Source organism: Mustela lutreola, chromosome 8 (genome assembly GCF_030435805.1).
Source record: "Mustela lutreola isolate mMusLut2 chromosome 8, mMusLut2.pri, whole genome shotgun sequence".
NCBI classification, from domain to species: Eukaryota; Metazoa; Chordata; class Mammalia; order Carnivora; family Mustelidae; genus Mustela; species Mustela lutreola.
The window spans coordinates 90,073,657-90,099,275 of NC_081297.1; the positions used below are offsets into that span (position 1 = coordinate 90,073,657).

General features: G+C 36.8%; 1 protein-coding gene across 5 annotated transcripts in view; it reads right to left on the minus strand.

Annotated features, from left to right (window-relative positions):
- PIK3C2G (phosphatidylinositol-4-phosphate 3-kinase catalytic subunit type 2 gamma) overlaps positions 1 to 25,619 on the minus strand; it is a 354,883-nt gene that overhangs the window by 119,368 nt on the left and 209,896 nt on the right. For all 5 annotated transcript variants that reach the window (XR_009356772.1, XM_059185937.1, XM_059185939.1 and 2 more), the window contains exons 19-22: positions 15,416 to 15,596; positions 11,914 to 12,021; positions 6,950 to 7,042; positions 3,725 to 3,854 (exon numbers count right to left, since the gene is read on the minus strand). Coding sequence is in view for 4 of the 5 variants with exons in the window: in XM_059185937.1 (XP_059041920.1) it covers positions 3,725 to 3,854; positions 6,950 to 7,042; positions 11,914 to 12,021; positions 15,416 to 15,596 (512 nt within the window). In the remaining variant the exon portion in view is untranslated. The remainder of the gene's footprint in view (positions 1 to 3,724; positions 3,855 to 6,949; positions 7,043 to 11,913; positions 12,022 to 15,415; positions 15,597 to 25,619) is intronic.

A 25,619-nucleotide genomic window follows, 5' to 3' on the forward strand; every position in this document is an offset into this window, starting at 1 on the left:
GGAAGGAAGGAAAGAAGGAAGGAAGGGACTAACTAACTTAACACTCCAGAAGTAAATCTTGGGTGTATTCTTAATATTATAGCCAACAGTATTTGGCTCTTGTGCAGATTTTCTCATGTGTATTAACTGAGATAGCAAATGTAAAGCATTTGCATGTAGTCATACTGTTACTGCTTTAGAAAGAGGTGATTCTTTCTTCCTAATCCTGACCATTTCCCTCCTCATTCTTCTAGTTCCTCCACTTAATACTTGCAAAGGAAAATCACCTCCTATCTGGCTCCTTCGTGCTTCACTGCCTCACATCTGACCGTGACCAAAATTAAGATTTACATTATTATCACCATTTAGATACTGTGCTCTAGTAATGTCAGTTACTTTTAAGATCACATTTGTCTTTAGGGAACTAATCTTTGCAAAATCCCAAGCCATTTATCATAACACTTACATTGCTGACTACTCTGAAAACCTTGCACCTAATTTATAATAATCATGATGGCTAAATTTTGTGTATCAATTAAAATCATAAATTATATTTTGGGATGCCTGGTTGGCTCAGTTGGTTAAGCAGCTGCCTTCGGCTCAGGTCATGATCCCAGCGTCCTGGGATCGAGTTCCACATCAGGCTCCTTGCTCAGCAGGGAGCCTGCTTCTCCCTCTGCCTCTGCCTGCCATTCTGTCTGCCTGTGCTCGCTCTCCCTCTCTCTCTCTGATAAATAAATAAAATCTTTTTTAAAAAATCATAAATTATATTTTATACCTTTTAAACTAGTATGTATGACACACCTTTTAAATACTTATAACAACTCTGTGTGCATTGAGTAATATGTGTAGTTCTTTTCTTGTAGTCCTCTAATGCAAAGTTACTCCAATTTTAGGGCATATATGTATCACTTGGGGACCTTGTTAAAATGCAGGTTCTAATTCTTTAGGGTGGGAGTAAGGCCTGAGATTCTGCATTTATAACAAGCTCCCAGGTGATGTCAACACTGCTGGACCATGGGTCACATTTTAAATAGCAGGGTTCTTAGGGACAAAACTTTTTAAGGTGGTATCACATAAGGCAGTGGCTCTCAAAATGGGGTGCATAAGAAACACTGGAGCAGTTTTTTATGGTCACAGAGACTTGAGAACTCCCTCCCCTCTTCAATGCCTAAGTAGAAAACCTGATTTAGTACCTGGTTGGGGCCTAGGCTCTGGATTTCCTTAAGTAATTTTAATGGCCATCAAATTTGGAAAGCCAGTAATAAAATAAATCTTAAAGAATTTTTATTTGCCCTGACAGTCTCCCCCAAAGCTCCTAGGACATCATATACAAAGTAGCCATGAGAATTACAATCAACAATAATATTGATAAAGCCATGCAAACTTCTGGCCTCGAATGTACTGTCCTTTATGGGCAGCAACTCTGTTTAGCTCATTTTAGTATTCCTTATCTTACTTTGTTATATATATATATATATATATATATATATTTTTTTTTTTTTAAAGATTTAATTAATTAATTTATTTGAGAAAGAGAGAGAATTGAGAGAGAGAGCATGAAAGGGGGAAGGTCAGAGGAAGAAGCAGACTCCCCGCTGAGCAGGGAGCTTGATGCAGAACTCGATCCCAGAACTCTGGGATCATGACCTGAGCTGAAGGCAGTCGCTCAACCAACTGAGCCACCCAGGCGCCCTGCGAGATTTCTTGAAAAAAAAAAAAAAAAAAAAGCAACAGATATTCAGTAAGTCTTGGAAGCATATTAAAAATGGAACCTGATCTCCTAAACATGATGTTTGCTTTAATGATCACTATTTTTCTTGAAAAAATATTTTGCCAGTATAATGCCCTTACAAATCCTAACAACTATAGATGATTATTGGTAGATACGAGGGATTAATAGTTTGTTTTTTGACATCTGCAACTTTGGGCAAGTCTACATTCATTTTTGCACAGTCATTTTATTAACTTTAAAAGATTTAGACTGCTAAATTCTACAATTTTAAACTGGAAATGAGTACATGCAATTGAAGAATTTCACTGAGGTCTATGATATATTCAATTTCTGAAGAAAAGGTAATCTATGTGACATCAGAAAGTTCAGTTTGGCTCATCTAGCTTTATTCTTTCTCTTTCAATACATTAGGATTTGAAAGAATTAGTTTACTTTATGTAAGAAAAAGGAGAGTAAACACAAGGGATAATAGTCTCACAGTATCAATGATACTCTTAGGAACTAGAGCTTTGGAAAGGGTTCAGGGGTGGATACCTGTCATGAAAGCAAGAGCTCTATTACCAAAATCAAAATAATTGGGTAGTATGACTTGTTACAAAGTCAGCCGGAAGTATTAGGTTGCAAGTTAAGCCCACATGGAGGTGCTTCCAAACATGTGGCTGGGGTGCTGAGCTTTGTGGTGGGACCTCAGGTACTGGGGCGGGGGGAGGCAGACAGTGATAGTTTTTCTGTTAAAGTTAAATTGTAGTTCTGCCTGAATAACAACCACCACCACCACCACAACAACCACATGGTTCTAGGTCCGTTCCCTAGTTCTACCGATTTTTTCTTTTGTAAGATTTTATTTATTTATGTGACTGAGAGAGACACAGAGAGAGAGGGAACACAAGCAGGGGGAGTGGGAAAGAGAGAAGCAAGCCTCCCGCTGAGCAGGGAGTCTGATGCGGGGCTTGATCCCAGGACCCCAGGATCATGACCCGAGCTGAAGGCAGATGCTTAATGACTGAGCCACCCAGGTGCCCCTAGTTCTATGATTTTTTATCCTTTTGTTTATGCAGTTGTATTTTCTGTCCTACCAAGTAGTTGAATGAAATTTTAAGTGGCAGTGACCACATTCAAAGAAAATTATAAGGTATCTTGGGAATTATTTCTTCAATTTAGCATGATTGTAATTAAGTGCAAATTTTACTTGTGATGGTAGTAATTTAGGTGGCCCATTGATGTTACTTTCATTGAAAATGTGTATTAAATGTAATTATATTTCCATATTAACATCTTGGCTTTTATAAAGGAAAAGAAGTATGTTCAAAATTTGTATGTTTGCTCATCTTTGACTACTGAAATTATGATTTATTTAAAAGTCTTTTAGAGGGGCACCTGGGTGGCTCAGTGGGTTAAAGCCTCTGCCTTCAGCTCAGGTCATGATCCCAGGGTCCTGGGATCAAGCTGGCATAGGGCTCTTTGCTCAGTGGAGAGCCTGCTTGCCCCTCTCTCTCTCTCTCTCTGCCTGCCTCTCTGCCTACTTGTGATCTGTCTGTCAAATAAATAATAAAAAAAATAATCTTAAAAAAAAAGTCTTTTAGAAATTAAATGCAGATTTATAATGTATTTAGATAGTTCAGAACTCATTCAAGCATTTGCAACTTTGTAAATTTTGTGTTAAAAGGCAAAAAATTGAATTTTTTGAACGAATAAGCTCTTCTGTTATCATTTTTTTTAAAAAAGAAAAAACATACAAAAGACACACAAAAGGACACCACAGTTAACATTTGGATTGTCAAAATCCTAATTAATATCAAAAAAGACAATACATTCTTTGACATCCTAAATTACTTTGACTCACCCACTTTTGAAAATAATTACTTTTAAGAAAAAAGAATGACGTTGTATGGTTCTTTTGACTTTAAAATTTATAGTCCAAGATGAAGGCTGTGGAAAGTTTGTGTCATGTTACCAGTGAATGTTTAAGATAAATAATGTAAGCCAAATCACTTTCTAATCTATACTGACCTTGACTTTTCCCTGTGGATAGGCATCTATAAATGATCATTTGCATATCCAGGCCTTCCTGCAGCCAAATATTGTCTATCACTTGAATAATCTGCAGAACAAGCATATCTTGACGAAGATCATCTCCGGCCTGTTAAAAACAAAATTAGAGACTCTGGATTTCTCTTTGAGTTCCATTAAAGGTCTTCAAATATGGTATATATCATTTCTTTCCTCAGATACATTTCCAGCCCAACTTAGGATAGTTACAGTTGTTTTGTTAGTATTAAGAACACCTTGTGTTTTGTGTGTGTTGAGTTTGAGGAGTTCATTATAGATCCTGGATATCAACCTTTTGTCTGTACTGTCATTTGCAAATATCTTCTCCCATTCCGTGGGTTGCCTCATTGTTTTTTTGACTGTTTCCTTTGCTGTGCAGAAGCTTTTGATTTTGATAAAGTCCCAAAAGTTTATTTTCGCTTTTGTTTCCTTTGCCTTTGGAGACATATCTTGAAAGAAGTTGCTGTGGCTGATATCGAAGAGATTACTGCCTATGTTCTCCTCTAGGATTCTGATGGATTCCTGTCTCACGTTGAGGTCTTTTATCCATTTTGAGTTTATCTTTGTGTATGGTGTAAGAGAATGGTCGAGTTTCATTCTTCTACATATAGCTGTCCAGTTTTCCCAGCACCATTTATTGAAGAGACTGTCTTTTTTCTAATGTATATTTTTTCCTGTTTTGTCGAAGATTAATTGACCATAGAGTTGAGGGTCCATATCTGGGCTCTCTACTCTGTTCCACTGGTCTATGTGTCTGTTTTTATGCCAGTACCATCCTGTCTTGGTGACCACAGCTTTGTAATAAAGCTTGAAATCAGGTAACGTGATGCCCCCAGTTTTGTTTTTGTTTTTCAACATTTCCTTCACGATTCGGGGTCTCTTCTGATTCCATACAAATTTCTGGATTATTTGCTCCAGCTCTTTGAAGAATACTGGTGGAATTTTGATTAGAATGGCATTAAAAGTACAGATTGCTCTAGGCAGTATAGACAAATGGGCAGAAGATATGAACAGGGACTTCTCCAATGAAGACATACAAATGGCTATCAGACACATGAAAAAATATTCATCATCACTAGCCTTCAGGGAGATTCAAATTAAAACCACATTGAGATATCACCTTACAATAGTTAGAATGGCCAAAATTAACAAGACAGGAAACAACATGTGTTGGAGGGGATGTGGAGAAAGGGGAACCCTCATACACTGTTGGTGGGAATGCAGATTGGTGCAGCCTCTTTGGAGAACAGTGTGGAGATTCCTCAAGAAATTAAACATAGAGCTTCCCTATGACCCTGCAATTGCACTCCTGGGTATTTACCCCAAAGATACAGATGTAGTGAAAAGAAGGGCCATCTGTACCCCAATGTTTATAGCAGCAATGGCCACAGTCACCAAACTATGGAAAGAACCAAGATGCCCTTCAACGGATGAATGGATAAGGAAGATGTGGTCCATATACACTATGGAGTATTATGCCTCCATCAGAAAGGATGAATACCCAACTTTTGTAGCAACATGGACGGGACTGGAAGAGATTATGCTGAGTGAAATCAGTCAAGCAGAGAGAGTCAATTATCATATGGTTTCACTTATTTGTGGAGCATAACAAATAGCATGGAGGACATGGGGAGTTAGAGAGGAGAAGGGAGTTGGGGGAAATTGGAAATTGGAAATTGGGAGTTGGGAATTGGAAATTGAAATCATGAGAGACTATGGACTCTGAAAAACAATCTGAGGGGTTCGAAGTGGCGGGGGTGGGGTGGGAGGTTGGGGTACCAGGTGGCGGGTTTTATAGAGGGCACAGATTGCATGGAGCACTGGGTGTAGTGAAAAAAATAATGAATACTGTTATGCTGAAAATAAATAAATTTAATTTAAAAAAAAAAAAGAACACCTTGTGTTTCTGAGAGAGGATCAAAGAATATAAGAACTTTCCTTTAAATGATTACAGAAGATTCAGCCATCAAACTAAAAGTTGCTTGGAAAGTTGTTCACTGATAATAATCTTTCAATTTATCATCCACGTGTGATATCTTAAATTCAAAATCTAGTGAAGAGAGGCTTGATGAATGTTTATTCAAATCTCTCAGCCAAGAGAGATTTCTTTCTAACTACAACATTATTTGGTATGCCATAAATGTACATACTGTTATAGAGTTGGAATACCAAGAGCTTCTTGACGAGGAGTATAAACGGCACACATAGGATTCATCAGACTTTAAATCATTGAATTTTCATATTATGAAGGTGGTTAAAAGTGTTCACAATAAATAGCCTTTGATCATAATAAATGATTAAGGAGCGATTTTTCTAGCATAGGTAAAGGAAATGGAACATGTCCAAAGGGGAAGGATAGTTTTCTGCTTTTAAAACTAAGAGGTTTGGTTTTGAAAATGCTTTCTAAATTATATGCAGAAAAAATATTCCGAGATGTAATTTTGTGGTATATTTTTCTTCACTCAAAATGCAGTGTTTCACGACCATCAATGCTTGAAGTTACACAAGTCAAAGCCAAAGTATGGGTGTGCTAAAAATTATCCTCAAAAATAATCAAAATCCACCAAATAATTTACTCTGGGACCTAGGTGTCTGGTTTGGCTGAATACTTGATTAAATTAACCAAATGGCTCCAAAGTTTTCCTTTTCACTCACAGCTTCTTATTTGGCTCCACTTTCCAACTTGCCCCAAACTTTTTTACTACATTTTACTCTACTTTCCTATGGGATTCATGATAGAGACTGATTTGGCCTCTATTTATTTGAAAAGAAGAAAATAATCCAAATTACTAAAATAAGCAAGTACCTGCAGAATAGAATTTTATGTTACATTAACATATCATTTGAATTTTAGCTAATATTGATTCTAATTTAGTATTTAAATCAAAGAAAACTCTCTCACTAGGGGGTTCCCACACATTCCACTTCCTGTGCCACTCAAAAGCATATAATTTCACTTACTGAAACAGATCTTCTTAAGTTTTGCACTGAAAGTTCACTAGCTTGAGCCAGTAATGATTGATTTATTGTTAATCATTGACATGTTCTATAATTCTGTAAAAATGCAGAATCAAAAATAACTGGAATCCTCTATGCTGTCATCAGAGGAAAGTAACTATAATAATTTCTTTTTGCAAGAAATAAATCAAGAATTCTACCTGTGAAATCAATCTGATGTTTTTGTACCTTAAAAATGACGCTGATGTTTTTGCCCATGGGGTTAGCGTTGATGAAAGTAATCTTCAATGGCAAAGCATGAGATGTGAAATATGAACATGCCTATAGAAAGAGAAGAGAAAAATCCTGAGCAAAATAAACCATAAAGAACACTTTCCCTGAAATCATGGGCTTCTTGCATAATTCTTTATGTAAGAAAATATAACACATATGTATAATTTTTATACTTTGGAACAAAGAAACATATTTATTAAAAACAACAATAGAGCAACTTTGGTCCACTAACCAAAGCCTGAAAATGTAGCTTCTTGGCAGTTTGTAAATCTTTAACAACTCGTTTTCTCACTGAACAGTGGTGATATGTTGGAGGTTTAAATAAACTAATTAGTATGTAGACATTGTGTTTATGATAGTTGATTAATATCTAAAATTGCTATTCAAAAATATATTTCCTTTTAATTATTTCTTCCCTGCAGAATTCTTTTTTCTTTTTTTAAAGATCTTGTTTATTTATTTGACAGACAAGAGATCACACGTAGGCAGAGAGGCAGGCAGAGAGAGAGAGAGAGAGAGAGAAGCAGGCCCCTCACTGAGCAGAGAGCCCGATGCAGGGCTCCATCCCAGGACCCTGGGACCATGACCTGAGTCGAAAGCAGAGGCTTTAACCCGCTGAGCCACCCAGGTGCCCCATCCCCTGCAGAATTCTTTAAGGAAATCTGGTTTTAGGGTTAAGAAAGACTGAGTTCAAAATTGAACTCTGTAACTTTAAGATATATAGCCTAATAGATATAAAAGACCTTCTACAGTGCATCTCCTGACACTAATTAGGTACTTTAAAAATAACAATGCATTCTTTTTCTCTTTTAGTTAATGAGTATTTTCTTACCTTTATAAATAACAGTACAACATATGTTTCCTCCTTCCCTTTCTTTCAGCTACACTTTGCATTTCCATTTTCAGCTTTATGATATTGACTACTTTCCAGTATACTTTTCTTGTTGCTTATTTTCCTTTTATGCTCTTACATCTAATTGAGTGTTAAAAGGTTGTGTGTCTTTAGGCTATTAGAGACTTCATGTTGACAGTGAAGAGTTAAATCAATACTAAATAAAGGAAAAGAACTTGATGGTTTCAATTTATCAACTTAGTAAAATATGACATCAATACATGTTGAAGGATCAGCTAATGTCATTATTTTTTGAGAAGTCTGAAATCAGTATAAACAGAAAGGAAAGGATAGATATTTTTAACTTAACCTATGAACACAAATCTAACCTAATCCCTAAGAAACAGAAACCCTTGCTTACTGAATCAATTTGAGGTTTATAGAAAATGGATGAGGCTGCTTATTAAGTAATGAATTCTTGCTTAGAGAATCAATCAGGGAACATATGACTTTCTGTCATGGTATTGAATTAGGAAATCCTGTATTAGTCCAGAAATGAGTCTAGATCAGTGATTTTCAAACTGTGCTCATCCAATTCTTGGGGGTCGCTCTGAGGCATCCCAAGTTCAGGGAAGAGAAAAAGGGCAAAGGGGGGAATGAAGACAAGGCTTAGCCCTTCTTCTTAATTACATCACTTGGAGCTATTTTAACTTCATTGTTTTATATTTTGGTTTTCACATGCAGTATACTTTTTGAGACTCATGCAAAAAATATTTTATATTTGACAACTAATATGCACAAACCATTATCTATGTGATATCAGAGGTACTATATCTACTCCCTAAGAGCCTACAGGAAGTTGATATGAACACACATGCATTAAGTTGAAAATAATTTACAAGGCCATTTATTGCAGTTGGATGAAGAAGCACTTAAAGAAGAGAAGTCTTTCAGAGATGAGGTGGATTTGAAGATTGTGGAACTTGGATTAGCAAAAATGTTTTAAAAAAAGGCTTTCTAGGTAGGGAAAAGCAAACAATGAGAACTGAGATTAAATGTTAAAAATGGACTGCAACGTCCACAACCAGGAGAAGGGAAAGAATGAGTTGGAGTCTTGGAAGATAATTTTATGTAAATGGTGAGATTAAAAAAAAAAAAAAACTAGAAAGAGAAAAGAATATAGGAAGAGCTAGAATAGAGAAAGAAAGATAGGACCTTGTTCTTGAGAAGCACACACTAATGACATAGATTTAAAATAGTTTTAAAAAAGGAAAGAAACCTATTAGTAAATGAAGTGTGTGGTCCTTACTTTTTCAGGAGTGGGGAAGGATTATATTATGTTACAACCACTTTCCCAAATGGTCCGTTCCCTGGTGATGGAAAGGGAAACAAGAAATGGTTCATTGTAATTAGTGGTTCCAAGGAGAGACAAGGGTAAAAATTCTTTGAAAGAAATCTTAACTCAAAGTTAAGATCTTTGTCCTCTGTCTTGGAGAGCCATGTGTTAAAAAGGAGATCGGCCTGAGTGCATCTCCCCAATGTAGTTTGCAGATGGTGATTAAAATAGAATATTGACTATAGGCTTTCCCATACTCATACACTCATAAGGCTTCTCTCTAGTGTGAACTCTCTGATGCCTGATAAACTGTGAACTATCACTAATGGCTTTCCCACAATCACTGCGTTTATGAAGTTTCTCCCCAGATGGGTTTTCTGACATTGTAAAGTTGATACTATCACCAAAGATCTTCCCATACTTATCACGTTCATAGGATTTTTCACTAGTGTGAATTCTCTGTTATACAACAAAATGTGAGTCCTGACTATATATTTTCCATACTTACGAGGTTTTTTGCTTGTGTGAAGTCGGGTGACATAAAACAAGACATTTACTCTGACTGAATATTTGCCACACTGCGTTCCAAATGTTTTTCTCTGGTCTGAATTTGCTCACAGCCAACAAGTTGAGAGTTCTGATTGAAGCATTTCCTTGCTGCCTGCATTTATTGTGCTTGTTGCCCAGTATGGAGGCTCTGATGTCAAATATGACATCTACCCTCACTGAAGACCTTACTATGTTCATTATACTCTCAGGGTTTCTTCCAGTATGGATTCTCTGGTGGTCAAAATGGTTTCTGTTGGAACAGAGAGCTTGCCCACACTCATGTCGCCTGTAATGTTTCTCACTAATGTGAAATACTTGATTTTAGAAAAGGATTTTATTCTGAATGAAAGCCTTCTATACTTATGAAATTTATGTCTTCTCCTGAGGATGAGTTATTTGAGGGTCAATGAGTAAAGGTTTTTATGCATAAAGCACATTTATAAGGTTTTTTTTTTTTTTTTTTTTTTTTTACTAATTATGGAATCTCTGATATTGAATGAGATGGGAGTAGTGATGACGAGTCTTCCCATGCTTGCTGCATTCATAGGGCTTCCCTGCTTAGTAGATTCTCAAATGAACCATTGACTGAGGAGTGCCTCTAAATGTCTTATACTCATTACACTCTTAGAGCCTCTTTCCAGAACGGATCCTCTGATGCAGGCTCTGACTGAAACTTTGCCACATTCACCACATCTTCAGATGTGATGTATGTTCCTTTAGACTTCCTTGTTCTGCAGGACTGTAGGATAAACTAAAACATTCCCTAGGAGGGAGTGTCACCTGGCCACATCTGCCCTGTTTATTGCTCTACACACAGGTGCCCAGCATTGTGCCAGGCACAGCTGGCCACAGCAAATGGAGAAAAGAGGGAGCTTTACTTGACATACTTTCCAGACTCAGGAAAAGTACTACTGTCTGCAGGTGGATATAGGAAAGGAGTGTGGCTCAGCTACCGTGCTAGGGGTGGCGATCCTCATCCTGACCATTTTACACAGGCATGCACAGCAACCACCCATTAGAGCTGATAACCCATACCTCCAAGGCCTACCAAAACCAGGACTCATATGGAATTTTAACAGCAAATTGTTCTACTCCTTAAACAACAGTAAACCAAGAAAACAGAAACAAAAAAATCACAATCTAGACTCAATGAATCATACTGTTCTTTGTACTTTAAGATACTACATCTTTGAAATGCTGCATTTCCCTGTATTTGCAACATTAATCAGTGGATATTGCTAATGATTAAAAAGTTACACATTTTAAAAGATCAGCAATGATTTGGGTTTTAGCCCTGATAGACATATCACAGTCTGTGGAATTTGATGCCTTATTTTGTTATTTTTCAAAAATATGCGTGCATAGCATATTAGGAAAGTTTCTGAGGCAGCAAAGTTGTAAAGGTAACAAGGCCAACTTTTTAGCAAAATTTTTTATATTCATACTAATAATGGTCTAGCTTTTCTCCTAATTACTGGGTTTGTTTTCTTGATTGTATTATAATGTCAGTCAAGTAACATTTATTAGACATGTGTGATAGTTTAACCTCTTCACCTCTAAGTTTCACTTACCAATCCTGCCTCTATTAGTGCTTTCTACTCTTGGGCCCTTGAGAAGGAGGCTAATAAACTTAACGGAGATAAAAGGAGAAAGAAATTCTAAGTCAGAGAAGTGTGACTGACAGAGCCTGAGCAAGAGAGAGAAATTGTTTCTGATACCAGAAAGGTCACTCCAGGCATGAGTTAAGTCACAAAATATATGGTACACTGACACGTGAGTCAATGAATTTTAAATTAAATAAAAACTGACGTGTTGTAGCTAATAATATCCTAGTGTACTAGGCATGGCTGTGCACATAATCTAAATAAGCATGAAATTAAAGCCAACCTGCATAAGGTCAGCAAATCAACCATTTTGAATAAATTGAGAAATCAATTTAGTGAGCAGTATCTTTATTTATTTATTTTTACTGAACTGATAGTATATTTCTAGACCAACAAATCATGTGATGAAGCCAGTGCAATCTCAACCTTACACAGTGCATCAAATGCAACACTTAGCTTGGATGCGATTCGATTATTTTTTTAAAAATTTTTTCAATGACAATTTACAAGTTGTTTTTTTGCCATTTCAAAAACACAGGGTGAGCTAAACAATACAAAACAAAAATACTCAACTTATCTACTGAATAAACTGACTTACATCACGATCAACACCCTTTACACACAGGGCAGGGTTCAGAGGAAGGTGACAGGTCTTTATACACTGAAAGAATTCTTCTAGTCTGCCAATCTCTTTCTTTAGTACCTCCTGTGGAAAAAATCAGTTGAAAAAGCATCTTAGAAACTGTTAAGAATTCAACTTTCTTTCAAGTTACAATTTTTTTCTACTGATTAAGTAAACTCTCTAATTCAGGGGTTGCACACTTGGATGCTTTGGGGTCAGGTAGATGAGGTAGTCACATATAAGGAAGCAGAAGGCTAAAGACAATAGGGAGTGGGGGGCGATGGGGAGCTAAAGAGTTCATGTCTTTTCTACAGGATTTTTAATTCAATTAAAAACAAAACCAAAACAAAGAACTATTCTGTTCAAACAAAACATGATGGGTTGGCTTTGACTGTGGCCCACCATCTTACAGAACCTGCTTTAAGTAATTGTTAACATCATCCAATTCTGATAATTTCCTGGAATCTTAGTTTGTAACCCTCAAGATTTATACTTAATAGTGATAGTACGTTTTAGAAAAAAAAAATCACATGTATTAAGAGCAATAATGGCAAAAATGATAACAGTCAGAAATAGTAATATATTTGAACAAATTATTTATTAAATACTAATAAGTATATTCCTGATACTTACCCCATTCCCTTCCATAGTTCTCTGTACCTGTGGAAGATCTAAAAGCACAAATAACACCTTTAAAACTGCGTATTCCCTAATCAAAAAAGGGGAAAAACAATAATTCAAAATATAAAAGTTTCTTTTAAGTCCACTTTCAGAAACTCTCTGAGTCCATTTCTAAAAATGAAAGTATCAGATTAATAATGTTCTGGGGTTTTTTTGTTAGTTTGTTTTTATCTAAGGTTTTTTTTTTTTTTTAATTGAGAGGGAGAGAATGAGAGAGAGAGAGAGAGAGTATGAGAAGGCAAAGGTCATAGGGAGAAGCAGACTACCTGCCCAGCAGGGAGCCCGATGCAGGACTTGATCCCTGGACTCCAGGATCATGACCTGAGCCCAAGGCCTTCGCCCAACCAACTGAGCCACTCAAATGCCCTCAGGTTTATAATGTTTAATTAACTCCCAGGAGTTTCTCAGCTTTCACTCCTGGGTCTTAGGCAAATAACAGAAGAGCAGAATCCAGAAGAGCAAGGTTGAAAAATGAGGTGAATTCCACTATGGCAACTCTTACTGTCTGTCTTCCTTTGTCTTATCTATACATGGATTCCCTTAAGGAATATCATGGAGGGGAGCCTCTACTGTCTTTAAGTATCTTCTTTCACACAGTTAGTTTAATTAGTACTTTTTATTTATTTATTTTATTTTTTATGAGATGACATGCTTTAATAGTAAATAGCCAAGAAAAACAATATATAAAGAAATAACTTCTAGGAATCTGAGGAAAAATAATTAGGGAGGCAATTTTAATATATTAAAAACTCTAGCCTTTATCAGAATAAGCAGACAAAAATTTATAAGTAGGTTTGCAGAATTATGAAGTATCTATTAAAAAGGTCTTTTTAAAAAGTTTTTATTTAAATCCCAGTGAATTAACATACAGCATAATATTAGTTTCTGGTGAACAATATCATGATTCAACACTTCCATACAATACTAATTAGTACATTTTAAAACAAAATAGAAAAAATAGCTAACTAACTTGAATTATGCAAAATTGTAAATGCTTATTTCATCTCTATTTTTATTTTATTATTATGGGAAGAAGTGTTATCACAAAAACAGTCTAGGTGAGCAAAATATATTTATTTGAAAGAATATCAATAGCACTTTGGAACTTAATGCAAATGGTCAAAAAAGGCATCAGACTTACTTAACTGTAGCATGCATCTCAAATATGTGAGAAATTTTGAAATCTAAGAAATAAAGACTAAACTAAATTTTATATAAATTTCATAAATTTTAAACCAGTTTATTTACTTGCTTTCAATTTTTTTCTATCATTAGAAAATAATATACAGTAATATGAAGAAATTATAGAAGTTTGGTTTATTTTTCATTGCTCATCATGTTATGTATCTTAAGTTTTTTCTGTCAATCTAGAGTTCCTATTTGAGAGTTTCCCATTTGAGAATAAATTCCATGTTTATGCTTTTTATTTCCTATGTATTCCTGTATAGGTGAAGGGCCATAGCTCTGGCACTTCTATCAAATGAGTGACTTCCAGCAAGAAAAATATTGGGCTGGGAAAGAATTCTGGGACACTTTACCTGCCAGCGTTTTTATATTATTTGGCTGAAAACTCTTTTTGATTTTAGACAGTGGGTGGAGAGAAACTATGTGCTCCCTTTGAAGACACGCTTCATGTCTTAGTCATCTTTCCATCCTTAATTCCCAGTCTGTGAGTACTTGTTACTGAATGATGCTATTGATACAATGAATGGTTTCCCACTCTCTTTCTGCATCTAGGATGTTGAACATAAGAAAACCTACTTAATGGTCTTTATCAGTGAGGGAAACTAGTGATGCAGATAATTAAAAAGAACAAATATTCTTCAATCAGATCAAGAAAAAGAATAGTCAGGTCCATTATTATTATAATCAGGGATGAAAAAGGCACAATATTTTGACTATTATTGGATCTTAGTATAAAAGTTTTACTATCCTCATCACTATTGATTTAATTAATTTTATTTGTTTTGTCCCAAAAGTCTTTATTTTGATTATTGCAGTATTAGAAAAATCTATACCTTGATTTTGTACCTTGGACAAGGGTCCCCTAAAAAGTCCCCTTTGGACGTTTTTTTAGATTTCATTTACTTATTTGACAGAGAGGGAGATCACAAGCAGGCAGGCAGGGGAGCAGGAGAAGGAGGCTCCCTGCTGAGCAGAGAGCCCCATGCGGGGCTCGATTCCAGGACCCTGAGATCATGACCTGAGCCAAAGGCCCAACTCCTGAGCCACCCAGGCACCCAGGCGCCCACCCCACCCACCCCCGGAGTTGTGCTGCCCTTTTGAGGCAATAACTTCATTTGGCCTTTTTAGACAAGCTGCCTTTACGTTGATTTCTTCTTGTCAGGTACTTTCCATATGCTACATGGCTACTTAGGTCAAAAAAACTACATTGGGGTATCTGGACGGCTCAGTCAGTTAGGCATCCAAGTCTCGGTTTTGGCTGAAGTTATGATTTCAGGGTCATGAGATTGAGCCCCGTGCTCGGCTCTGCACTCAGTGGAGAGCACACTGGAGATTCTCTCCCTCACACTCCCCTTCTGCTCCTCCCACCATTTGCTTTTGCTCTCTCTCTCTCGCAAATAAATAAAAAAAATCTTAAAAATCATGTCCTCATGGTAGACATTATCATTAACTTTCAGATTGTAAATTGAAAAAAATCTTGATTAAACTCATTGAGCTGGGGGTCTTATAACTAAGTATAGACAACGAATTTGCTTTCTAAGCTATGAAATTAAAATTTAATTGAACTAAAGATTAAAGGAAACACTAAATGAAGATTAATTTCTTAACAAACCTGTCTTTGAGGGTCACTGGCAGACTTGACTTTTTCCCCAATGTCTCCCAGAATTTTAATAAGTTTCTTCTCCTTGGAAAGCTCATCACTCAAGGCTTTTCCTGAACAGAATTGGAGAGCAGCCAACAGCTTCTGATACCAGCTTTTAAAATAAGTTTCATTCTGTGCATCCTTTAGCAGCCTGAAGGAAAGAGAGAAAAAGAATTCTTGTATCTATAGCTGATTTTTTAACCACCTCCAGCAGGAACAATCAGTGCATTTCAGAATAATCTGTATTTGGTGACTTTGGGCAGTTTAATAGCCTGTTATTGGGGGAAAATGTTGTTTATTCATTGGCAGTCATCAAATTCTGTCTGATAGCTATTGAGATTCCTAGAGTGAAGAATCAATAAGAGACCTGCTTTTTCTCATTTTAATCCACAATGCACTTTTTCTTTTTTCAGGCTTCTTAATTCTATAACAAATACTTAAGAACATATTTTGACTTCTTACACAAATAAGGACAAAGTTTTAGAAGTAGTGTTTATAAGTGACCATACCATAGTGGAACTCAAACATCAACCTTACCTTTTTCTACTTTTCTTCAAAAGGCAATGATCCCCCCACTGTCACATACCTACATATTTCTCTTTCTTCTAGTACCTCCCCTTGATTACTTGGAGGAAGACAATGTAAAAGCAAGAACATGGTTTTTGTTTTCAGGTATTCGAATCTCAGTCCTCCAACTTGCAAGTAATTTAGTCCAGTTACTTAACTAGGCTGAGATTTTGTTTCTTTATCTATAAAACAAAGTAATAATGCTGACTCTGTAGAACTATATAGAACACAGAATGACCTAATGCATTCAAAAGGGCTTAGCACAATGTACCTACCAGTCACCCGACATTAGTTCATCTGTATTTTATGGCCTCCCCCAGCTAACTTCTGTCACTGCCTGGCTGGCTGCTCATGTCATGAACATGGGAGGCACAACACTTTAAAAAGTGAAAATACTAGGCTAGATAATGGAGCAGTAACAAATATTTTATAACTCTGTCTGCCATGTGACAATTTCTATTGCCTTGAAACTAATTCCAATATGCTCAAACTTTACTATTATGCCCTAAACCAATGAAATAGAATTAAAAAAAAAAAAAAAAACCTCATTCCTTTGAATGTTAACCTCTCTTTGATTGATTTTTTTAATCTTAACTGGTCCCTAGTCTTGTCCTTCTCTGAAAAATTAACATTCAATAAAATGTTAAGGAATAATAAAAAAAAAGGATTAAATGCAGAATAGTTGAAAAGTATATAGATGAATTTCATTCTGCATTTTTTTTTAAGATTTTATTTCTTTTACACAGAGAGATCACAAGTAGGCAGAGAGGCAGGCAGAGAAAGAGGGGGAAGAAGGCTCCCTGCTAAGCAGAGAGCCTGATGCAGGGCTCAATCCCAGGACCCTGAGATCATAACCTGAGCCAAAGGCAGAGGCTTAACCCACTGAGCCACCCAGGCACCCCTCATTCTGCATTCTTAATTTTGGATCTCTGCTTCTGTATTATGTTACAGACACTGTAACACATTATTTTCCCTTGTTCTATGTTCGCTGTTTCTATGTATTTAGAAAAGTTAAGTTAAAAAGTAAAAAATAAATAAATAATTGCTTGTCTACTTTTTCTTTTTTTTTCTTTTTGTAAGGTGAGGTCTTGCTTTTAAGTGGAGTAACAGTTCCTATTTACCTCTGGAAAGCATTAAAAAAAACCTCAAGGGGTTAAAGACGTATCGATGAGAAAATGTAATCCACTGATACCTGCTTATTTTCAATGTAAAAATAATAGCAGACAATGAAGTTTTCCTATGCTTACCCTACGATGAGATTTTGAAATGTCAGATGTAATAAATGAAACCTGTCATTATTTGGAAGTTCTAAGATGAGTGTTGTATGAGTGGGAATTGGAAAGTTGCAAATGCAAGCATCCACATGTAAAACTTAAAGACATTTTATGTAAAATTGTATATCTCTTAGATTCTCTCTGTATTTTGGGAACATTGGTAATATACTATTTTATGGTATACTTGGGTTTTAGTGAGACAGTTGACAGAGTATGTCTATATCTCTATCAATGCCTGCCAGCATTTTCATACACTTTGAATACTGAGTCGCTTATTTTAAAAATATTCTTAACCAGTTCTTGTATGTAAATGTAACTCTATAACCTCCTGACTGCTGTATACATGATAAAAGGGAAAGTTCTTTTGTACAGATGAAGTCAACTTTTTACTAAAATAATTTTTTAAAAATTAAAAATTTTGAGGTGGGGGGTCATGGGAACTGTCAGAATTATATAACTTGTATTCATTATATTCTTAATTTTTTTGTTAGAAATGTGTTTGGTTTTTTTAAGGAGAAAAACTCAATTCTATTCCTTGTTCAAAATAAAACAGAGCAGGGGAGATTTGCAGAGAGAATATGACTGTGTTATAAAAAAATACAAAAGCAAAGAAAATTCAGTGTATTCACTATGATTATTTTCCTTGTAGAATATGCCTCATTCCAACCTCGAATCCCTGCTAAGATCATATGTTCTCCTGGTGAGATCCAGCTCAAGCTCTATGGCTTTCTACCCGACTAATGAAGAGTTTGGCTTTACACATTGCAGAACTGAAATCTGGAGTGGTAGAGGTAGGAGATGACCACGAGAGGTCAAATAGTCCATCCCTGTGTCCTCAGGCACAGTCAAGAAAAATAAATGCATCTTTTCATTTTAAACAACTGTAAAGAAAGTTGGACTTTACAATTTGAGGTAGAGGGTTACGTAGTTCTGCATCCATGACTTTTTTACATAAGGAAGGACTAAACCCCTCATGCAGTAGTTTGTATCCATTACCTCTGTGTGTAAGATTAGCAAACAGCAGGCCACTCTCTCTTGAACATCACAGAAACCTTTTTCAAAAGACATTGTCACCAAAGAAAAGCAGCATTGCGTATGTCAAATACTTTTTTTTTTTTTTTTTTCATTTTCAAAGTTAAGGCTAAGGGACTGAGAAATATCAAGATTTGGTGGTGAAAGATCAGACTTTTAAGGTGCATGAAATGTGATTGTGTATAAGCTGTGAGGTAAACCTTAAAATGCCAGAGACTTGTTTATCCTAATATCTGTTAGTTCCAGGGATAGAATTCAGTTTGATATGATTCTGTACTATAAAGTCATGACAACGTTAAAATGAGGATAAATGCATAAAATCCAGGTGATTAAACATTTTGACAATGTTAAGGATGAGAAGCAGAAGCAAGAATGAGAAGGTAACAGCACAGTTATAAGAGGATGTTATGAAGGTATTTGACTGAATTAAGGGGATCACGGTGAACCTAAGACAGAAACCCCAGCTATCATGATAGGGGGATTTTCCTTGGATATTGAGATTATCTATTTCTTCATGCACATGGCTGCTTCTGATCCCACAGTGAGTGACTTGATAGAGCCTCAGAAGTACATAGTGCTCAATTCTCAGGCTACCAACAGGACAAAAATAGAGTCATCACACCATCCCCACCCTCCTTGACTCCTGACTCTCTTCAGTGAAGGTCTAATTGTAGTTCTCAGTAGCATACCATCCCACACCTTATGGGCTGCCTTGAATTCTGACCCACTTGAGCACTCTCTGTGATTGAAAAGGAGAAACAAAATCCTATAGTGGACGAGAACTGAGGTACACAAGGAAGATGAGTGATTTCAGGTCATTCCAGGAACTCCCCTTCCCATTTCCTCTCATCTTTGTTAATAGAAGGCAGGGGGTACGGTTCAGTAGATCACAAGTAGTCAGAGAAGCAGGCAGAGAGAGAGGGAGGAGGAAGCAGGCTCCCTGCTGAGCAGAGAGCTCGATGCAGGGCTCTATCCCCAGACACTGGGATCATGACCTGAGCCAAAGGCAGAGGCTCTAACCTACTGAGCCACTCGGGCGCTTCTCAGTAGACCAGTTTTTGGTGAGCATTCTAGAATCTGCTCTAGATTCTAGAATGTCACTTCTTCAAATGTATTTAAAACCCTGGGACATATAAAGGCTGATATTAATACCTGTTATGAAATTACTGATTTTAAGATATTAATAGTGTGATTAAGAAGTAAAAAAAAAAAATGTGGGGTGCCTGGGTGGCTCAGTCAGTTAAGCATCTGACTCTTAATCTTAGCTTAGGTTTTGATGTCTCCACTTTGAAAAAAAAAAAAAAAAGGTAAAAAGCATATCTCTTTAGCTTTTACAACTTTATTTTACTTCTTAGTGTTTAAGATATTTATTTAATATTTTCCAAACCGAGGAACTTAATGCATTTGTTTATTTATTTATTTATTTATAGAGAGAGATGGAGAGAGAGAGAGCATGGGCACGAGCATGGGTAGGGGAGGGAAGGAGATGGAGAGAGAGAATCCTAAGCAGGTTTCATACTCAGCACAGAGCCTTCATGGGGCTTGATATCATGACCTCAAGATTATGACCTGAGCTGAAACCAACAGTCAGATGTTTAACCAACTGAGCCACCCAGACACCCCAGCAACTTGGTACATTTTATAGTCCTTGCAAAGATAATCATTTCCTAAGACTAGTTTATTCTTAGAATACTAATTTGCTTTTTCTGAAGTATAACACTAAGCTTCTGTTGAATTTTGCATATAAAGAGCATTATATTGGCCAGGTTTACAGAAATGTAATTTCCAATCAATAGTTATTTTGCAATATCTGTCAATACACTATTTTGTAAAAATTATTTTTTTTTAAGATTTTATCTATTTGATAGAGAGAGAAATCACAAGTAGACAGAGCAGCAGGCAGAAAGAGGGGGAAGCAGGCTCCCTGCTGAGCAGAGAGCCTATCATGTGGGGCTCAATCTCAGGACCCTGAGATTATGACCTGAGCAAAGGCAGAGAGGTCCAACCCACTGAGCCACCCAGGTGCCCCTATTTTGCAAAAATTCTTCAATATAAAACTATTAAAAGGAAATAAATTCAGAAAGAAATGACATCCAAACTGTAGAGATTATATACATTTTTAGAACACTTAAATATGTGAGAGAGACCTATAAGGTACATAGCTGACTTAATTGTGTCCCCATAATATAATTTATATACTTAATACTTATTACCACTTCAAAAGTGTTCTCCTTGAAATGTTATATATTCATACTAATGACATTCCCATTGTGCTGACACTATGTGGTAGATCTGATTATTTTTCCAACTTTATGCTTTCCCCTCAGAAGGAAATCATGTATCTATACTCCTTGTTTTGTGAATTCCACTTCCTTGCCATAGGAGGAGTCTACTTCTCTCCCGGTGTCAGTGTTGGTCATGTGACTCGCTTTGGCCCATAGGATGTGACTGATGAAATCTATGCCCATGTCTGTGCAGATGCTTTAAATGTGCTGTTATAGGTTGGTCTGGCAGCTTGGTACTCCTGGTTTCTGCCGTGAAACCAGTATGTTCCAGCTGGAAAACTGTCCCTCCAGTCACAGAGTAACAAGACAATGTAACCCAGAGATAAGCATTGCTGTGGAGTCCAGTGGCACCAAACAGAACTTACAGAAAGTCTGCAGCCTATGTACTGAATGAGTGAGAAATAAAACTGTGTTGTTGCAAGCCACAGAAACTTTGGCTTACAGCCACTTATTTGCTTACTTAGAGTAAAAACTTATGAATATCCTATTTTCATATTCTATCTTTTCCCATTTTCTTTGTTTTTGTTTTTATTTATTTGTTTGTATTGCCTTTAGAATATGCAGCATATTTTTTAAACTTCCACAGTGTTAGCCCAGAGGCTATTTTGGGGCATATCTAATTACTGAAAATAAACAAAAGTCATCTGGAGCCAAGTCTGGTGAATTAGATGAGTGATCAAATTGAGTATACTATTTCAGATTTAATAAAACTATAAAAGTAATAAAAATGGTTTTCTTTTATGGATCATAAAAAGTCCCCAAAAGATTTAAAAAATGATTTGATCTGGCTCATTTGGGCATGTATATTCTGTTATACTGCTGATATTTTGTTGTTTTATTACTACTAACATACTTTTTGACCCATTTAAAAGTGTGAATAGGCCCATGTACATCTGTTGCTTTGTCTAGCCAAGTGTTTGAGTATCTAGTAGGAGATTCTTTCTGACTAAAAATGTTGTACTAATGACTGCAATGGGGCAAGGGCAAGATTTCTTTCAGGGCTTACCTAACACAGAACAGGACAAAGGGCCTGATGGCTTAGGGCAGTGAGGAAAGCAGCACATGTAGCTACTCTGGGAAACTAAGAGCTCCACTTTAATGCTAACAGCTGGAAGACTGGAATGGCTGAAGACGCAGGGGACCAATGGCTTTGAAAAAGGAAGTACCCATTTCAGCATGTTTGAGAGTCACGAGTCATTAGCCTAGTGAGGAATAGACTCATTCTGCTATGCCCCGTTCTCTCTGCAAAGTCCAAAGAGGAAAGCCCAAGGAGAGCCATTTATTCATCTGTGTGCCAGAACTGGAGATTGTTGCCTCATTCCCAGGTTATATTTCTGTTCTGAAAGAGGGTTTGATTTCCCCTGGCCTTATGTGAACAGGAAGAAAATGTCAGGGCAGGATGGAGAGACAAGATAGGAAAGAAGCAGCCCACACTCCTGTGCCTCAACTGCTTGGAAAGCAAGTATGTACAAGTTTTTCAGGGTTCAAATATATACATGGAAAATAATTATATGTGATCCACTCCTTATGTGGAAAGGGGTTGATTCAAGGCCAGATCTCCCAATGGGAAGCTCCTGCAAGGCTCCCCAAGGAACTCAGCCACATGAAGTAGCCAGTTCTCACAGTGAAACCACACAGAGCCGTGATGGAAAATCAGAGCCCTCAGACAGAAGATTGCAATTGTTTGTCCAAGTGTGGAGGTCAAATTTCTTTCTTTTCTCTCGATTCTCAAGTCAAGAGAAGTAAGAACCAGAAAAGAGAGAGAAGAGGAGTGAAATATCAGATCATATTCTCTACCCACTGCAAGTTCCTAAACCAAAACTTGGCTGGTGCTGGAGAACAGGGAGGAGGTGTTTGTCAAACTGAAGAAGAAAATGAAGTCTTTAAATGGACAAAACTAGTAGGAGTTTTTGATCCAAAAGTGAGCAGGAAACTGTGGAATCTACTCTGGTTTTAATTAGGGAATGTGAAAGAGTAGAAGTAGTATTTCAAAAATAATAAAAAAACTTTTATTGGAGACTGCCAAGCTCAGCCAGTTTAAAGAGAACAAGGTAAGACCGTTAGAAATCTAAGTCAGTATAAGAAGAAATACAGCTTCAGGAAATGCACTGATTGCATTGCATGAGAAAAAAGGCCTCGAAATGCAGAATATGAACTGAGGGGATTTTACCTCAAAACTCTGGAGAAGGTTGGCTGAGATTTTTCTTCATCTCTCTTTATTCCCTTGACATTTCTATAAAGCAGTGCCCATTTTGACATTATTTGTGGGCAATTATTGCCACAATTGGAATTGTTTTCAAGAAGTCTAACTTGTTTCTTCAGTAGTAGGTTATTCACACTGCATATATTTGGCTATGTGGGTATGCAGTTACTATTATAATTGATATCTTATCATTCCAGTTAAATAAAATCTTTAACAGATGTGACCAGTCACATATCTAATCATAAACTTAAATGGTATTTTTTTCCTGAGGGAAAATAAGCCATAGATGGTACCCAGTTTGTGTAAACATTTGTCATCAGGATTACTGTTATACAGTGGTGATGCCCTCTGAGCCTCAGCTGGGAGCTATGAAGGGAAAAACAAAAACAAAACCAAAAACAAACCCGAAAACTATGCTGAGCGGGTAAGTTCCTCTGAAGAGATTCCTGAATCTATAACAAGGAATCAGAGCCCTTTCTACTCATCTTGCTGATCTCACATGTATTCATTCATATGTGTACGTGTTAAATATACTGAATAATGTGATTTAAAAGCAGCAACTCTGTCCTCCAATTCCAACATACACTTAGCTGCTTTTAAGATATTTTATTCAAATCACTCTTCTAAGTTAAGCACCAAGCTGTGAATTACTCTTAGTGATCTCAGCTCCCACCATTATACTCCATATGTGCTTATTAAACACTAAAAAAATAAAAAATAAATAAAAAAAAAAGCTGGAATTGTAGCCCTGGACACACTTTGGAAGAGACAGGGACCTGTGAGACCTTCCTGAATTGCATCTCTCTTTTTTCACATTCTGGTACTGCTTTTCCTGATTCCTAACAATTTTTGTGTTCCTGTTGCTCTTTGCTTAAAACTCCGCCTAACTCTGCTCTCACTTCTTGTCCTATTGTACCAAGCTCCCAATTAGTCCTTGTCCTTCTTACCCTGGTCAAACCCATTATTTCTCACTGGACATTATACCCATATTCTCAGAGAATTACTTGAGCATGGGGCTGAATGTCATTTCTGGATAATATCTCCCACCCTTCACATTTACTGGGTGAGAAAACTGAAAGATTAAGAGACTTGCCCAGGGTCTTATGACTAAAACCCAGAGTCCCTAAACCACTGCTCCCTGCTCTTCCATAGCACCATATTGTGTGTCTGTTATGTACTGAACGTTTGTGCCCCCTCACCCCCACATTTATATATTGAAACCCTAGCACCCAATGTGATGATATTTGGAGGGCCTTTGGGAAATGATTAGGTTTAGATAAAGTCCTGAGAGTGGGGCCCATTTACAGGATTGATGACCTTAAAAGAAGAAGAAGAGACTGGAGCTGTCTGCTTTTTCTGCAACATGAGGACACAGTGAGAAGGTGTCCAGCATCCAGCTACAAGCTGGGAAGAGGGCCCTCCTGGAAAAACAGAATTGGCTAGCATCTTGATCTTGGATTTTCCAGCCTCCAGAACCATAAGAAATAAATTCCTGTTGTTCAAGGCACATAGTGTAAGTTACTTTTTTTTATTGCAACTTGAGCCCACTAACATAGTGTCCTAACAACCATTAAAACATGATTTGGAAGACAGTTTTCTGCTCGCATTACCTCTGGCAAGAAACTTAATACTTTGGCCCTTTACTTTTCTAGTCTGTAAAAGTGGGAATTGATGAGGTTCAGCAAGCAACCTGCCAGCTATAGGACTCTATAATTTTAATCCCTGATGAATTTACCAAGCATTTACTCTATGCCAGGCATTTCCTAAGCAGTCCACATAGCTGTGTTAGGTAATTCTCATATTTGCTCAAGGTACTGACTCCTTGCATCTCACAGACAAGAATATTATAGTTTATAGAGGTCAAGTAACTTGCATAGTCACCCAATCAGGGATTCAAATTCAAGTTCATCTGACTCCAAAGTGGTCATGCTGTACCACCTCCTGATACCCTGACATCCTAATGACTTAGTCTAAACTAATATATGATCTAGAGATCCTTTCTTGATACTTTCCTACCATGCTTGTCTTTAATCTCTTTCTCTGGCTTCCTGTTTTCTAGCCCCCAGAAGTCTCATGCTCTCCAGATGGCCTCCTTTCTTTCCAAAGTGCCTCACTTCATTTCGTCCTACTATCTATAAACTCTCTGCCCAATCACCAAAATATCTAATAATATTTTCCTTTCCATTTTTAGATTTTTTTAAACTTTTAAAGAAAAGCTTATTAACCTAAGTATAGTTTTCTGTATAAGCAGGAATATTTTTCTTTCTTTTGCTTAGCCTACAAAAAGAACAGAATATGGAGGCTCGACATTACAAGTGAGCAATGTTAAATCATACACCTGACCTACCTCTTCTCCATCCTTCCTCGCTTAAGAAAGCGAGGCCAATACTATAATTTCGAAGGATCTGGCCTCCTGAGGTTTCCTTAGACTAGTGATAGTGCTGGGTGGGACTAGGAGTAGTGGAAAAGTTGCTGAATTGAAAGTAACACCCAGACTGCAGCTGGGGATCTAAGAATCCGGATGAATTGTGCACACACAACAGATGTGCCTTGAACTACCCACCTTAATTGGGCCTGTGGTTCCAAATGATTTCAAGTTGTGGTAAAAGACAAGTGGGGAGTCACTAACATCAGCACATGTGCTGTAATAAAACAAATTCTGCTTGACATACAATTAATGCTGAAATCCATGCTCCTGGAATTTTAAATTAGTCCAATAGATGCCTACATTTTCCATTTCTTTTTGAAAATATGGTTCTGAACTGAGTTCCTAACTCAGCTTTTTTCTTCTTTTTTTCTGAATACATGTATAG